Below are 15,985 nucleotides of genomic sequence, written 5' to 3'. Positions count from 1 at the left end.
AATGAAAACAAATTTTTACTGGGTGTTACATATTCAATATCACGGTGTATATAAATATAAAACAACAATCCACAATTTAATTGTGTAATTTTGATGTTAAACAGGGGATTTACCATAACCTTGGATTGAAAAAATTAACATATTCATTACAATTGATCCATCGTAAAAATTCTTAGAACATCTTGGATAAGGATGTTGGGGGTATTTAATAACACCTCTTATCTTAAATTTTATTCCAAGTAGCTGTCAATATTTGAGACCGTAGATATTTATAGTTCCAGTGAATTAATAATTGTCAGTATTACAAAATGTGTTCTTCAGTGTTTATATTGGGGTCTCTATTTGTTTTTGGTTCACTTATTAATGGGTCAAAAGGTAAAAGTTTGTTCATTTTTCTTAAAATTCCAGTTATAACGAAAATATGACATATTTTGGGTATACATTGTATACCCTCTTTTTAGGTATTGTTAGGTATTATTAAAGATGGTATTATTTTTATTCATTACACTATTGATTACGTCCATTCATTCATTACCAACAACAGGTCTAAAGAAAAAACTGTAAATGAATAAAGAGACAACGTGAAACTTTTAGATCGAGAATTTAAAAAATTATTTTGAAATATTTTCTTCTTTGCTGTAGCAAAATAATCACAAACAACTTCAGATAACTACTTGGAATCGGTATAATACTACCATTTATAGTTAATATTACATTTTTGAATAGACTTGCTGACAGTTTACTTCTTAACAAAATTTCACAAAATAATTTTATTTTATTGTTTCTGTTATTTTTATCAATTTAATCACAAGATTTTGATTTAGATTCTGGTAATAGTCCAGAGAAATAAGATTTTTCTCTTGACACATCCCCCTCTAGGCCGAAACCAAATTTTTTGAGAAGTATATTAATATCCTTTATGTTTCCTGTAGCCGATTTTGATGATAAACATAGTTATAAACAAATGAAGATCAAAAAACGGTAAATTTTCGCTTTTTTCGTCTATAACCAAAAAGTTAAGCATTTTAAACAAATTTGAGAATAAGAAACTCATAAATCGTCTAAAAAATTTCAATATGGCGTTCGCTGAATATGTCTATCCTTATTGGTTGCTTAGAAAATTGCAAAATAAATTATGAATTTTGAGTTTTTATAAGTATTCATAACTTATGTAAAAATTAACTTAGAACCTTCTTATTTCACGAATTGCTGAGACTTCTGGTGCTTAAATTATATTTTAAATTTCAATGCAATTGGTCAAAGACTTTAAAAGTTATTTAATTTGTTTATCCCAAATTCATTTTCTTGCAACACTATAAGTCAGAAAATGATGAAGTTGCAGTAATACTTTGGATAGTTTATGAAAGAAGATTTACACTATTAATTTAATTAAAAAAAATGACAAAAAGTAATTTTAAACAGTGTAAAATTATTTTGCAAAAACACGTCGATTTTTTGCTTACTTATAAACAATTAGAATAACTTTTTAACAGTTACCTGTAAAAAAATTATTTTTTCATATTTGGAAAGACCGAATTTTTATACACATTTAGAAGGAGAAACACATTAGGACAATTAGGGACGAAGTTAGTCCCCTTTTTTAATTCACATGCTTTTGCAAAATAATTTTGCAGTATTTAGAATTATTTTTTTGTCATTTTTTTAATTAAATTAATAGTAACTATCTTCTTCTTTCATAAACTATCCAAAGTATTAGTGTAATTTCATCATTTTCTGACTTAAAGCGTGGCAAAAAATTAATTTGGGATAAACAAATTAAATACCTTTTAAACTATTTGACCAATTGCTTTGAAATTTAAGGTATGATTTAAGCACCAGAAGTCTCAGCAATAATCCGTGTAATAAGAACGTTCTAAGTTAATTTCTACATAAGTTATGAATATTTCTAAAAACTCAAAATTTATGATTTATTTTGCAATTTTCTAAGCAACCAATAAGAATAGACCAATACGTCGAACGCCATATTAAAGTTTTTTATACTATTTATGAGTTTCTCACTCTCAAATTTGTTGAAAATACTTAACTTTTTGGTTATAGACGAAAAAAGCGAAAATTTACAGTTTTTTGATCTTCACTTGTTTATAAGTATGTATATCATCAAAATCGGTTGCAGGAAACATATACGCTGTGAGCTCGTACGTAGAGGGGATATTTACAAATTCGCGAGCGCCAGTAGTGGCAAGTCTGTAAACGTTTACCGGAAATTTGACATAAATATCAAAGTGATTAATTTAAAATTAAAATTAAAAATATTAATTATAAAAAATATTAGTTGGTCAAAGCTGTGGTATATATTTTTACCTTAAATATACTTACGTTTTAAATACTGAATTTAAGTTTTTTAATGTTCCGTAATATGTAATTATAAATTAATCTATTAATCTTGGCGCCATCTACACGATAATTGTGAAAGTATCCGAAGTAAGAAATTCATATTTTATCAATAGAACGTCAAAATGATTAGCAAAATCTTAAAAAAATCGATTACAATTTAATTGCTTTTTGCGTTGTAAATATTAAGCGATAACATTTAAATAATAAATTTAAAAATTACCGGTGAAAGTTGAATTAGTAATCCGCTAGGAGCGCCACCAGCGAAGCTCAGAGCGTATAGGTTATTAATATAGATGTCCATACTACTCAAAAAATTTAGTTTCCGCCTGGAGGGGTTGTGTCACAGTATAAAGAAGGACAGTAGATCCTCTCTCAGTAAAATCTTTAGTCGCGCATGGCGACCGAGCAATGTTTCCAGTCGCTTTTGCCCCACTCTCGCAATGCTAGTCGCATAGAAACGTACCTACGGGTTTTAACAGGAAAAACCCGCATCCACCACTGTTGAATTACCAATTGCGTACTGCAGCGCCGGTATTACTTCTTGAGATCAAAGTGCCGACATGGAAGAGGTTTTACTGTCCCTCTTTATACTGTGGTTGTGTCACCAACAGGATATTTTTTTCCTTTTTTCTCTCCACTAAGTGTAGCTGTACGATAAGCTTTTATCTGTACGCCATTTTAGAGTAAGAGCCGCTATAGGTGAAATTTATTAATCATTTTAGGCACGACGGGACCCTATAACATAAATAGTAGAACCTTAAAGAAAACGTTTGAGCACTGTGCCGTCACTTTTCAGTGGCACATGCGTCTACAGTGGCGTATCAAACTTTCCACTTATGGACGGGATACATGAATTAAAAAATACCCTCCCTCAATACCAGAATTTAATTTTTTTCATTTTTTTAAGTTTTATGTGATTAAGACATAAGATTCATCGTAATTTTAACCCACCACCCCCTTCTCCCTGCCCCCACCATCAAAAACTTTATTTTTCGGTTTTATTTTTTTTTTGGTGGGATGCACTCAATTTTAAAATTTAAAAAAATTCACACGCATAGTTAAGGCTTTTACAAAACACGTCTATTTTTTATAGACCTGTAGGTTGAGTGTAACCTCAAAAAAATTTTTTTTTTTTTTTTGGAAAAATGTATGTAACTTTTTTTTTGGGGATAGCTGCAGATCTAATTTTTTCTTAGGCTTGTGTATTTTGTCAAACACTATATTTTTAATTTTTTCAGATTTTTCTGTAACGCTGGTCACCTTCAAAAATCCAAAAAACTGTTTTTTAAGGGAGTTTTGGGGGGTTTGAACGTGTTTTTCTGATTTTTAAATATTCTAAAGGACTTCAAGTTACATAAAACCTATAAAAACAAAATTAATTTGATATATTATGAAGTCTATAAAATAGGGAAAATCCCCCAAAACCCTCCAAAAACAGTTTTTCGGATTTTTGAAGAATTTCCGGATTTCCTTACGGAAAAATCTGAAAAAAATTAAAAATATAGTGTTTAATAAAACACACAAGATTAAGAAAAAATTAGACCTGCCGCTATTCCTCAAAAAAAGTTATAAGCTTTTAAAAAAAAATTTTTGTCTTTTAATTTTTTGAGGTTATGTACACTCTACCTATGGGTCTATAAAAAATAGGCATGTTTTATAAAAGCCTCAGCTATGCGTGTGAATTTTTTGAAATTTTAAAATTGATTGCATCCCACCAAAAAAACTAAAAACCAAAAATGAAGTTTTTGATGGAGGTGGTAGGGGGAAAAATCCTATGTGTTAATCACATAGAACTTAAAAAAATAAAAAAAAAATAATTCTGTTAGTAAGGGAGGGTAACTTTTAATTTATTTATCCCGTCCATAAGTGGAAAGTTTGATGCGCCACTGTCGACGCATGTGCCACTGAAAAGTGGCGGCACAGTGTTCAAACGTTTTCTAGGGTTAGTTAAGTATTGGGTCCCATCGTGCCTAAAATGATTAAGAAATTTCACCTATAGCGGCTCTTAGTCTATATATTATAAATTAAAACAATACTGTGAATTTCATTAAGATCGGTTCAATAGATTTTGCAAGATAAATTTTGCAATCCAGCTTTCGCAAAAAAAATAAATGTTTTCAAAATGTTGCAGAATTGATAATAAAGCAGACAGTAAGTTAAATTTATTTTTACATATAGAAGAATACTGTACCTTTCTTCTATATGTAAAAAAATTCAACTTCCTATCTGCTTTATTGTCAGTACTGCCACATTTTGAAAAAATTAATTTTTTTACAAAAGCTGGATTGTAAAATTTATTTTGCAAAATGTATTGAATCGATCTTAATGAAATGTATAATATTGTTTTATTATATCATATAGATTTTCTGGTTAAAATATGAAGGTCGTAAGTGTAGCATAAATGGTTGAAAAACGTAAAATGCGAATACTTATTTTTTATGTTTTTTTCGCAATTATTGCTGTTTTGCAACAAGGATGACACTTTTTAAAATTTCTACCCAATCCTATATTGTAGGAAATTTAATTACCCAACTTTTATGTTAGTGTAACGTTTCTTAGAAGTGAATACTTTGAAAGTTAAAATCAAAAAACGAAGAAAAAAATCGAAGTTTTTCTTCATTTTTTGACATTTTGATTATTTAAACAATGTTCCGGACCTTTTTGAGTGGAAGGATAACTCAATTATTATTTCCAAAGAATTTTCAAAATATCTATTAGACAAGTTCATTAAAAATTAGCCATCATTCTTTAACCAAATAAAATAAGAAAATGGTTAACAGTTTTATATGCTGTCTAAATATTTTCGGAAGGTGTGATAAGTTACAAAATATGTTTAATTTTATATACTGCAATTCATTAGGTATAACAAACTGTTCCCGAATTTAATATATTATTGTGCTCAAATTCTGCCTCAAATCAACGGGATTTCTCTCGTCTCAAAAGAGTCTAAACGTATTGTCGAACCACCATGAAACAAGAGAGAATGTCAAACTTGTCTCAAATGTCAATAGAAAAGAACTTTTAAAACCTCTCCAAAACAATAATAAATTTTATAATGACGTTATAACCCATTTTGCTACTTCGAAACAACATAGACTAAAGTTAATTTATAAACAGGTTAAAAAAAACAAAAAAAATAAAAAAAACAAAAACCAAAAATCTTTTATGAAATTGAAGCCTTTTTTGATTATATGGCATACCTATCTGTGGAGACAAAACCTTGCCGACCCTGTCCCTAAAGCCACGAGCCGCCACTGTGTACGCCATTTGGTTTCAGCGTTTCTAACGAAAAACAATTCTGCTATCACTTACTCTACTAACTTTCGGTTTTCTTTTAGGTAATGTAGAATGGAAAAACTATTCCAAGATAGAAGTATATGGAAATGCTATACAGATCGACGTGTTGCCCCTCAATGAGTCTATATATGTCGGTCAAGTACATGTTTCGGATAATATTAGCGATGCTCACCTTCCAGCTAACATAATCATAGGAGAAAACTACACCAGAGTGACTTTAAACAAAAAACTGCTCTTTGTTTTTGAAGATATAAAAGTAAGTAGGTATATGTATAACACATGAAGGATTTTGATATAATTTTTTTTATACTAACAAAGACAAATTACCAGAGACAGTGGCCCACAACCCCCCCCTGTACGCGACACTATATATACACGAAATTTTCGATTTTCTAATCAGACTGAATTGAAAATTGGGCCAACTCCCCTCTTAAAGTTTAGGAAAACTCACTAATCCATATATCCACCATCCATTTTGGTACAAGTCTGTGGATTTTACGGCCCTTCCTATTTAGGGTCTGTTTTTCGTTCTCGTCCCCAAAACTCCCAAAAATTTCGAAAATTTAAGTCCGACCCTTGCGGCTTCTGATAGTACTGATCATTACCTTTCCAACGCATGTCTAATTTTGAAAATCGGTTATACCATTCAAATGTTACCGAGCTCAGAATTATGACTCAATTTTTATTTAAAACGGGGAAAATATTTGTGGTATGTATGTAGGTATAGTCCGTCCGCTATAACTTTTCCCATGCGGTACGATTCATTTTCAATCAAATTAAGTCAAAACATAAATTGAAACGAACGTCGATGTGTATATACATTTTGTATACTGTATACTATATACTACACACATCGGCGTACGTTTCACTTTCTGTTTTGACTTAATTTGATTGAAAATGAATCATACCGCATGGGAAAAGTTATAGCGGACGAACTATATGTATGTGTGTGTGTGGAAAAGTTACACCAATTTGAATTTTTTTTTTCAGTGTTTGAAGAGGGGGTGACGGTCGATTCAGAACCGGTGTAGTTTGTGACTTTTGACCACCCATAAGCCATCTATAGGACTTGGTAGGTACTAGTGATGTTGAAAAAGTATCTGTTCGTTACAAAGTACTCGTTACTTACGAATACCGAAAGTAACGATTACTATACAGAGAAGCAAGTCGTTAATTTGATTACTTTGATTACTCTGATTACTTCGTACCAATCGTATCAGAGCGAGTACCTATTTGAGTATTGTATTTACAATCGGTTGATATCGGAATCGGACCGGTATTCCACGAGTGTTCGGTATCAGTACAGTTAACTAAAATTTTATCTATGAAGGGCGAAGACTATGAAGAGTTTTGTAGGATTTTTACAGGGCGTTGAGACGTAGCTGAAACAGAGAGAGGTATACCATTTAACAAGCATGCACCCAGAAACAGATGTCTATACGATTTGTCGAGGCAGATAATTCACAGGATTTCACAGATGTTACATTAGATAATACATTAGATACATTCACAGGATTTCACAGATGTTTTCACATTAGATTTTAATAATAAATACACTATTCTTATCAATCCTAGAAAAAAAATAGCTTAGATTGACCGGAGAAAATGTAGAAATGATAATATTTTTTTTATTAAAGAAATGTTACCGCATCCACCAACAGGTTATTAGCGGCATTACTAGATAAACAAAGGTTAACAATGATTTTCAACAAATAACAAATAGCTAGATTTGGTACAAAAATATTGATTTAGATTAGATAGTAAGTCTTTCACTGGACAGTTTTCTCCTGATAAAGCTGGTAGGGTGTTTGGTAGATTGTTTATTGAACATTCACTTTGATATTTTGGACCCTCAAATGACCAATCACTTTTTGTAAAAAAAAAACGTTTTGAGATCATTACATACACACTTGCGCACTAATTCAGATTCCGCACTTGATTGCTGCTTTACGAGTACTTCTGTCTGCCTCTTCATTGCCGATAATTCCTATATGTGATGGGATCCATATAAATTTCGGAGTCGTGTTGGTTTCTTGTGCAATTTGTAGTCCAGTTTTTATTAGTTTCTCTAAAGGACTTTTAGGATACAGATGCTGTATTGCAAGGAGAGAGTTGGGCGAGTCGGTGAGAAACAGAAATATTTAAGAGGTTTGCATGTTTTAGGGCACGATACAGAGCAAATAGTTCGTTGAAAGTAAAAAGGAGAATATAACAATAGATAGAAACCAGCTGCTAATCTATGATGACTGTGATGCACCACTTTCTAATCCGGAGCTCACCTCTCCAAGATGAGCAAGTATTTTTTTATTCAAGTTGGTCAGCCTTGTTTTTATTAATCTTTCTTTTAAGTAGGGACGGGTTTTCTTTAACATGTCACTGAGACCTCTCAAATCAGAAGTGAAGTCATTGATTTTGATTATGGTGTTCGATAAGCCAGCTATGCTCTCTAGGAGGATGAATAATTGATCACAGTTCAGCGGAAATTGTGGTTCGTGATTATTGATAAAGCTTTTGGCTGGATGTAACATGCTAAAAATGGATACATTCGAATGCGTTGTTTCTTCAAGTTTAGATGTCCTTAGTTTCTTTCGAGTTGCTGTAGGTTTTGGTACTACAAATGGGTTTTTTTGAAGTGCAATATAGGTTTCTGGAGAGGAGACTTCACTTATAGAGCGTTTTAAATGAGTTTCTTTGTTTTCGGTCACTTCTGTATTTACATTTGGAAATTTTGACTCAGTATGTTGTGAAAAGGTACTTTGGTGTGATGATGTGGTTGGAGCTTGATTAAATTCAGACGTTTCAGGTTGGTTATTCGTACTGGTAAGGGTTTGCGTAGGAATTGATGCTGTTACTGTTTCTGCAGCCGAATCGGCTACAGTTGTAGTCTTTGAAGTTATAGAACTTTGTGGAGTTTGTTGTGTCGCAGATATATTTTTAGGCTCGGTGCAGGCTGCTGCCACGTGTCCTGATTTTTTGCATTTGAAGCAGACGTTTCCATCTTGAGAAATGAATATTGTGTAGTTTGTGTTTTCGAATGCTATTGTTACGGCGCTTGGGATGGTTAAATTGTGAGTGTTAACATATACTTGCCGTCGAAAGCTTAGGATATGGCTATACTCGGGAAGATTTTCACCGATTTTTAGAAATGTTATGGGAGATACAAGATGTAGACCGATTTTTTGCAGTTCTTTTTCAATGACATAGTGTGGAATGGACGGGCATACTTGTGACATAATAATTCTTTCGGCAGGTGTTATAAGTCGTCTAGCCTTTAAAAGTTCTACTCGGATAGTGATTTGGCCATGGTTATCTAAAAACTCATCTAGGATATTTTTGTTCGCAAGATAAATGCAAACTCGGTTGTTGGAAAGGCGGGAGGCGAAAATTATATTTTTAGGTTGAATAATGTTACCAAGAGGGATTAGGTAGTCATGAAGTGGAGTATTTTCGATTGAACTAAAGACTAGTGCTAGCTGTCTAGACGGAAATTTAAATTGATTTGTCACTGCTGAGTAGCTTTTCGGTGAAATTTGGTTTTGTTGAGATTGTTGATCCATGCTTGCTTCGGTGGATATCGTTTTAGGAGAACAGGTATCACCCGCAAGAGTGAGTGCGGCCCTTTCCCCCTATTGGGAAAACCGACTCCAGTTTTGTCAGTATAAATCGCAATAAAATTGAGAATGTGTTTAAAATGTTACTGGTATATACAATTATTGTATATTATAATACAATGAAATATTTATTATTTCAAAATTTACGTGAAAAGTCGACAATATGCCATATATCACTTACTGTTTTTTTGTTATGTACCACTTTCACAAAAACTTAACTTGTATATAAATAAACTTTTATTTATATTTACTTGTTGAAACGATAAATTTTCTGTTAATTGCTTTTTGATAACTACCTAGCTCGTCTTCGATACGATGTTAACGGTACGAAGGTTCAAACTCTTCTCCAAATGATAATATTTCTAGACTATGATTATTAATTTTAATTTTACATGTAGGTATGGCATTGCTTTTATTAGACCAGGACATTTAACACTAAAAACACAAGAATAAATCTATTTTTAAATATAGTAGGTACACAGAGACTTGCAACTTTTTGCATTGTATTTAGGATTAGGATGACGTCTGGAAAAAAGTCTACAATAGAACAATAGGTGGAAATGCATTATTACATTTTTTTAAAGTGTATAAAACGCATCTAAAATGCATAAACACGTTAAAATCAGTAAATTGGCAGATATATCAGCCATATTTTCTTATTTCGGGGTATTTGACTCTCGCAACTATAGATGACGTAACCCTGGTCAGCAGTAACCCTGGGCAGCAGGTGCTTCGGAGGTTGGTTCTGATTGCGTAGTCGTGTTCAGTGATCCCAAAAACCCCCGAATAAAAAAAATCTGACCCTTAATAACTGATATTGACATGTTTATGTACTTTTTGATGCATTTTATACTGCAGTTATGCATTTCCACCCATTTTTATACTGAAAACTTTTTCCTGTTTCTCTATTTCCCTAAAAATCATTTATTTTTTCCTAAATGTCTTGGTCTATGTGTATTTTATTGTTATGATCCAAAAATCTAAAATAATAACTGCCCGGGCCAAAAAAATTAGTAGAAAATATAAAAAAATTAATTTTTAATTATTAATTAGTCTGGACAAAGTTATGTCGGAAACCCCTTGTTTTTAATAATTTTTAACATAATAGATTACATATCATTTATTTCATTTCTATCAATTAAATAGATCGGTGAAAGTCGTTGTTACATCGGATCTTATACTTATACGAAATACTGAAAAATGCGATTCTCGATATGATTACCGGTACTCAAATACAAAAGTAATCATAGTAATCAAAGTATCCTACTAACACTAATACAAAATATGTACTGAGAAATGCGATTCTCGATATAATTACCGGTACTCAAATACAAAAGTAACAAAAGTAATCAAAGTAATCAAAGTAACGAATACTGTAAATGATTACTTTATACAAAAGTAACGATTTGTAACGGATACTAGAAAGTAACTATAACCAACATCACTACAGAGGAGGCCTATGTCAGCAGTGGATTGAGAGAGGCTGATGATAATTAAAAGCAAATAACGCATTTTTGGTTACTAGTCTGTTTCCGAACCCAAACTGACTATCATCTATTCCTTCATCCACTTTTTTATTTATACGACTATGTATTATTTTCAAGAATAATTTGAGAATGTGACTTATTAATGATATTGTGACTAACCACTGTTTTTTTTCATGTTTCCTGTTGTGTACAGTGTTAAACAAGTCTACTAGACCTGGATCCCGCGTACCAAAAAAATATTGATTAATAGCAAGCTGAAAATTTGTTAATATCTTAACGGTGTCTAGTCGGACAAACTTTGATGTATGGGCACACTGGAACAGGGGAAGTTTTAATTGTGTAAGATGTTAAAAATTTGGAACTTTCTACTGGGATTTGATCTGGATATTATACCGCTTTTCCATCTTTGCTGTTTTTTAATGACATTTTTATTTCCTCTTTTAATATACAAGAACTTCAACAAGAACTTTAATATACAAGAACTTCAATATTTAAAACAATATCATCTTCTACTTCTACTTCCATCTGCTCTCTTCTATTGGCTTTGAACAATAGGGTGGAACGAAAAAAATGTTTTTATAATTTCAAAGTGTAATAGCGATAAAAAGTTGCCATAGCCATTGTTAAGCCACAAACATAATATTTTGTAAAAAAAAATATTTTTAGAGGTGCCGCAAAAGGGTTGAAAATTAGAATTTTTAGTTAAATTTTGCGAATTTTGATGATTTTAGTTTGGTCAAAAGCTATTGCATTTTAGCTATTGTAATATCTTAATTCCTATTTTAAATAATAAGTACACACTCTACAACTACTCTTTAAAGATAATTTTAGTTCTAACTTACAACAATCCAATATTTATTTTTACTAAAACTGCCAAAGTTTGAACTAGAATTCCACATTTAAATAAATATTTAGTAGTAAATATTTATTTCATACCTTAATATAATTTAACATTCTTAGTAGCAGATGAAAGCCAAGACGCGAGGAAAATATGTATTGGTAGAGTTGACAAGATAGATTCAAAGGTTCTGGCAACGAGGGAGGAAAGGGGGCAAAAACTAGTACACCAGCATTTGAATTACAACAATAGACAATAATCAGTAGCTGATGGTAACACAGCTGTGAATATTACATGTGTTACATGCTGATGATCATGATCAAAGCTACGAGCAAGAATTTATTTATAATTCCAAAAAGCCCTCAAGTATAACTAAACAAATGCGACTAGAACTGCCAACAGTAACTTCTATCTGTGACAGGACTGGTGTCTCAGACAGAATAGCAGCAGCAATCACCAATGAAGGTGTATGCCCCAGTTTTGTCTCATATCAAACTAAAACCATCTTAAGACTAAGTTTTCACTCTAATGGCATATAACATATCCCACCAGAATGAAAACAATGGGAACCTTCTCTGGTTGAAAATGGTTATTCATTTTTGTTTTAAAACCATCTTGTCTAAATGGATTAAAACATCTATGGGGACTCATCAAATTTTCACGTTATCTTTGTGAGGAACATCTCCAAATAACTGATCCAGTAATTCAAAGGAATGATTACTTCTCTCACCCAGAAAATATGTTTTTTTTATGTTATGTGACAAGAGAGAACACATAAGAGAGCTAGGTCTACGGTGACTTTTGAAGGCAGGATCGGAACTCATAAATGGTGTAAACGGCGACTTTTCCACAGGCAGTGGAAAGAGTCATAAAGCTTGTGACTAAGTCATCTCTTAGTGTCTGTAGTCTAGAAGCAAGAAATGGCTTTGCTAGAGCAAATATTGCTTCCCAAAAGATAATGCCCAAGTTTGAGACAAAAAAAATGTTTTGAGTCTCAAGAGAAATATTGTAACTAAAGAAATCTTATAGCAATGTGTACATATAGCAATGATAACAATGTTAACTGTTCTTATAAACAATATATGACTAAGAAATGTTAGCTATGGCACCAAGTTAAATATATAAAATATTTGAAAATTTCTGTATTTTTTTGTTAAAAACCTATCTTTTCAATGCTTTTGCGGCACCTCAAGATGGAAACCTAGAATAAAAATATTTTGTAGTTTTATTGTAGACATAAAAAGGCTACATTCCATGTCAAATCACTCAGGCAAAAAATTTTGGATCTCCGATTTATCTGAAAATTGGTATATAGCTTCTGCGGGACGTAAAAATAAGATATTTAAAGTCAAAAAATCTTCTTCTTCTTTTTTTCTCAAAATGTTATTTTATGCGATTTTACAGTGATTTGGTGTTTATTTAAACAAATTTGCATTTTCTGTCGTAAAGTATCAATGAAAAACATAATATTTTAATAGAAAGAACTCAAAAATGTCATTATATGGCATTATAACAAGTTATTTTGAATCAAAACAAGTTTTTGATCAAATTTTATAGTGTAAAAAACGTTAAAATACCGTTTTTTACATTTTCCTCCATTCCGAAAATACATTATCATCGATTTGGCTGAAAATTTGCCCACAGATAGCCAAAAGATAGGACTTTAAGTGGTTAGAAGGATTTAAACTATATTTCAATACAAAAGAAATTACATGCAGTAATATCAGACTCAAAAGTATATATTAGTCCAGTCGGGATAGCATTTGACCTTGAATGCCGAGCTGCCCAAAATTTTATTTTTCTGATCTTTAGGGGAGTCAATAGTAGCCTAAATTTAAAATCACTAATGAATTCCTCCGTTACGTTAGCCGCCATCTTGATTTTAAAGGAGAACCTTTTTTGCTCAATATCTCCGCCATTTTTAACTTTTCGACAAAAATGGTAGGAACTGAAATTGTTCCAAATAAATCGTATTTACAATTATTACAATTTCTTTTTAACAATTTTTGTCGTGAGGTCGATATTTTCGAGTTAATTGTACTTAAAGTAGACGCCTATATTTTTGACTATAATATTTCATTTAACTTTTTTGGTATTGTAATATAATTTAAATCCTTCTCACCACTTAAAGTCCTATGTTTTGTCTATCTGTGGGCAAATTTTCAGCCAAATCGATTATGATGTATTTTGGGAATGGAGAAAAATGTAAAAAACGGTATTTTAACGTTTTCTACACTATAAAATTAATCAAAAGCTTGTTTTGAATCAAAGTAACTTGTTATAATGCCATATAGTTTAAACTAGTAGATGGATAATAGATATCATTAGTCTAGCTGTTTTTGTGTTAAAGTCTTCTATATCTGCCTATCAATAGTTGTGCTAATGACTGTATATATTAGTTATATTTGTTATATAAAGTTTATGATTATAACTGTCCATGTAAAAAGGTTTTAGGACCTGTTTGGATTTTTATAAATAAATAAAATAAAAATAAAATAATGACATTTTTGAGCCCCTTCTATTAAAATATTATGTTTTCCATTGATACTTTACGATAGAAAATGCAAATTTGTATAAATAAACACCAAATCACTGTAAAATCGCTTAAAATAACATTTTGAGAAAAAAAGAAGAAGCTATATACCAATTTTCAGACAAATCAGAGGTCCAAAATTTTTTTTGCTCCAAAATTGAGTGATTTCAAATGGAATGACCCAAAGGCAACTTTGTTGTGCTATTAGAAAGTTCTTTGAAAAAATTTTTTTTCCTATCCTTTCGTTGCACCCTATTGAACAATTCATTTATGTATTCTGTTCAAAATACTTATGCAAATCGAAATTATTATTCTACTTTTAGATCTTAGTCAGCAACAACAAGGACAAATTTGGTTGGAAATTTACCAACAAGGACAACTTATACAAAAACTTTGATCAAAAGGAGTACGTTCCGCTTCAAGTAGGATGGGAGTATAATTCGGTAGAAAAGTTCAACGCTTCTATATACCTAGGAAAAGCATTGATCCCTGCGTTGGGTGGCCATTTTATAGGAAAGGTCTATAAGGGACATCCGGACGAAAACCGAAATGGTGGATTGTGGATTGATTTTCCTGATGAGGAATATCCGTATTGGTTAAATAAAGGAAATTTTGAACTTGCTGTTTTATACAAATAGCTTTTTAAAATAATTTATTGTACTTATGTATGTGTATTAATTATTTGTAAAAAATTATTGCTCAATTTTTTAACTTTACATTTATTAAATGTTTACTATATTAATTTGTTGATTTCATTTTAACAAAGGTAAAAAATATTCTTGTTGAAGTTATAGTTATTTAGGCGCGATTGGAAGTTTTAAATGTGTGCGAATTCATCAAAAATTGTTAGTGCTACGCGTCGATACGTTATACGTTCGCTCTGATTGGCCATTCTAGTGACACGTCAAAAATTATTCAATATAGCAGCTGTGGTTAAAGAATGTGTTGTTGTCATTTTTTTTATAGTTATGGTTGTTAAGTTGTATTTTAAGAGTTGTGAGAACAGAGACAAAAGTGAGTTTATAGTTTTACTGATTTTTTAAATAATTTTTATATATTTTTGGACTTATTAATGTAGAAAAAAAAAGAGAGTGTGTACTTTCTATACACGTAAGAAGTTACACTTCTATTATTGTGATTTCAATGAAACAAATACATTTTAAACATTTTAATTGTATTTTTGTTTAAATATTAAACCAATTTTAATACTTAAAATAATACACGAAGTCTTGAGTCGGGATATTCTTGTCTTATAGCACTTATCATACTTTGGATGTTTATTCCAAGTTATAAACACGCCAGCGGTACAAGTGTGAAGGGAACATGGAATAAAAAAATAGATATCATAATAATAGATTAATTAAGGGCATAGCTAGGTCGAACACAATCTAAGCAGTAATAACTATTTAAATAGCACCAATAAGTTACCGTATTAGTATATAGAAAATACATGTATAAAGCAATAACTATTTAAATATATTTTTCGGTCTCTTTTCTTTTCTTTTTCTCTCTCTTTTCGGGCAATTGTTTATCTGTCAATTGTCTATTCGGGTAATTGTCCATTCGGGGAATTGTACATTCGGGGAATTGTCCATTCGGGGAATTGCTTTCGGGGATTTGTCTTTCGGGAAACTGTTTTCGGGTAATTGTCCTAGATCCCTACCGATCGTTCCATTTAGGTCTGGATCCCGCGTATGAAAAAAAGTTGATTAATAGCAAGCTGAAAATTTGTTAATAGCTTAAGGGTGTCTAATCGGACAAACTTTGATATATGGGAACACTGGAACAGGGGAAGTTTTAATTGTGGAACAGGTTAAAAATTTGAAACGGTCAGACCATGAAAACGGCACATGTACCTATTTTG

General features: G+C 31.4%; 1 protein-coding gene across 1 annotated transcript; it reads left to right on the top strand.

Annotated features, from left to right (window-relative positions):
• Positions 1-226: 226 nt before the first annotated feature.
• On the top strand, positions 227-14,863 carry LOC126890491 (uncharacterized). Its single transcript, XM_050659474.1, has 3 exons — positions 227-375; positions 5,694-5,908; positions 14,445-14,863. The coding sequence occupies exons 1-3, from the start codon at positions 309-311 to the stop codon at positions 14,757-14,759; spliced, it is 597 nt and encodes a 198-aa protein (XP_050515431.1). The 5' UTR covers positions 227-308; the 3' UTR covers positions 14,760-14,863.
• Positions 14,864-15,985: the final 1,122 nt, after the last annotated feature.

The sequence above is a fragment of the Diabrotica virgifera genome, chromosome 8, assembly GCF_917563875.1.
Source record: "Diabrotica virgifera virgifera chromosome 8, PGI_DIABVI_V3a".
Classification (NCBI taxonomy): Eukaryota; Metazoa; Arthropoda; class Insecta; order Coleoptera; family Chrysomelidae; genus Diabrotica; species Diabrotica virgifera.
This window is presented reverse-complemented; position numbering and strand designations above follow the sequence as displayed.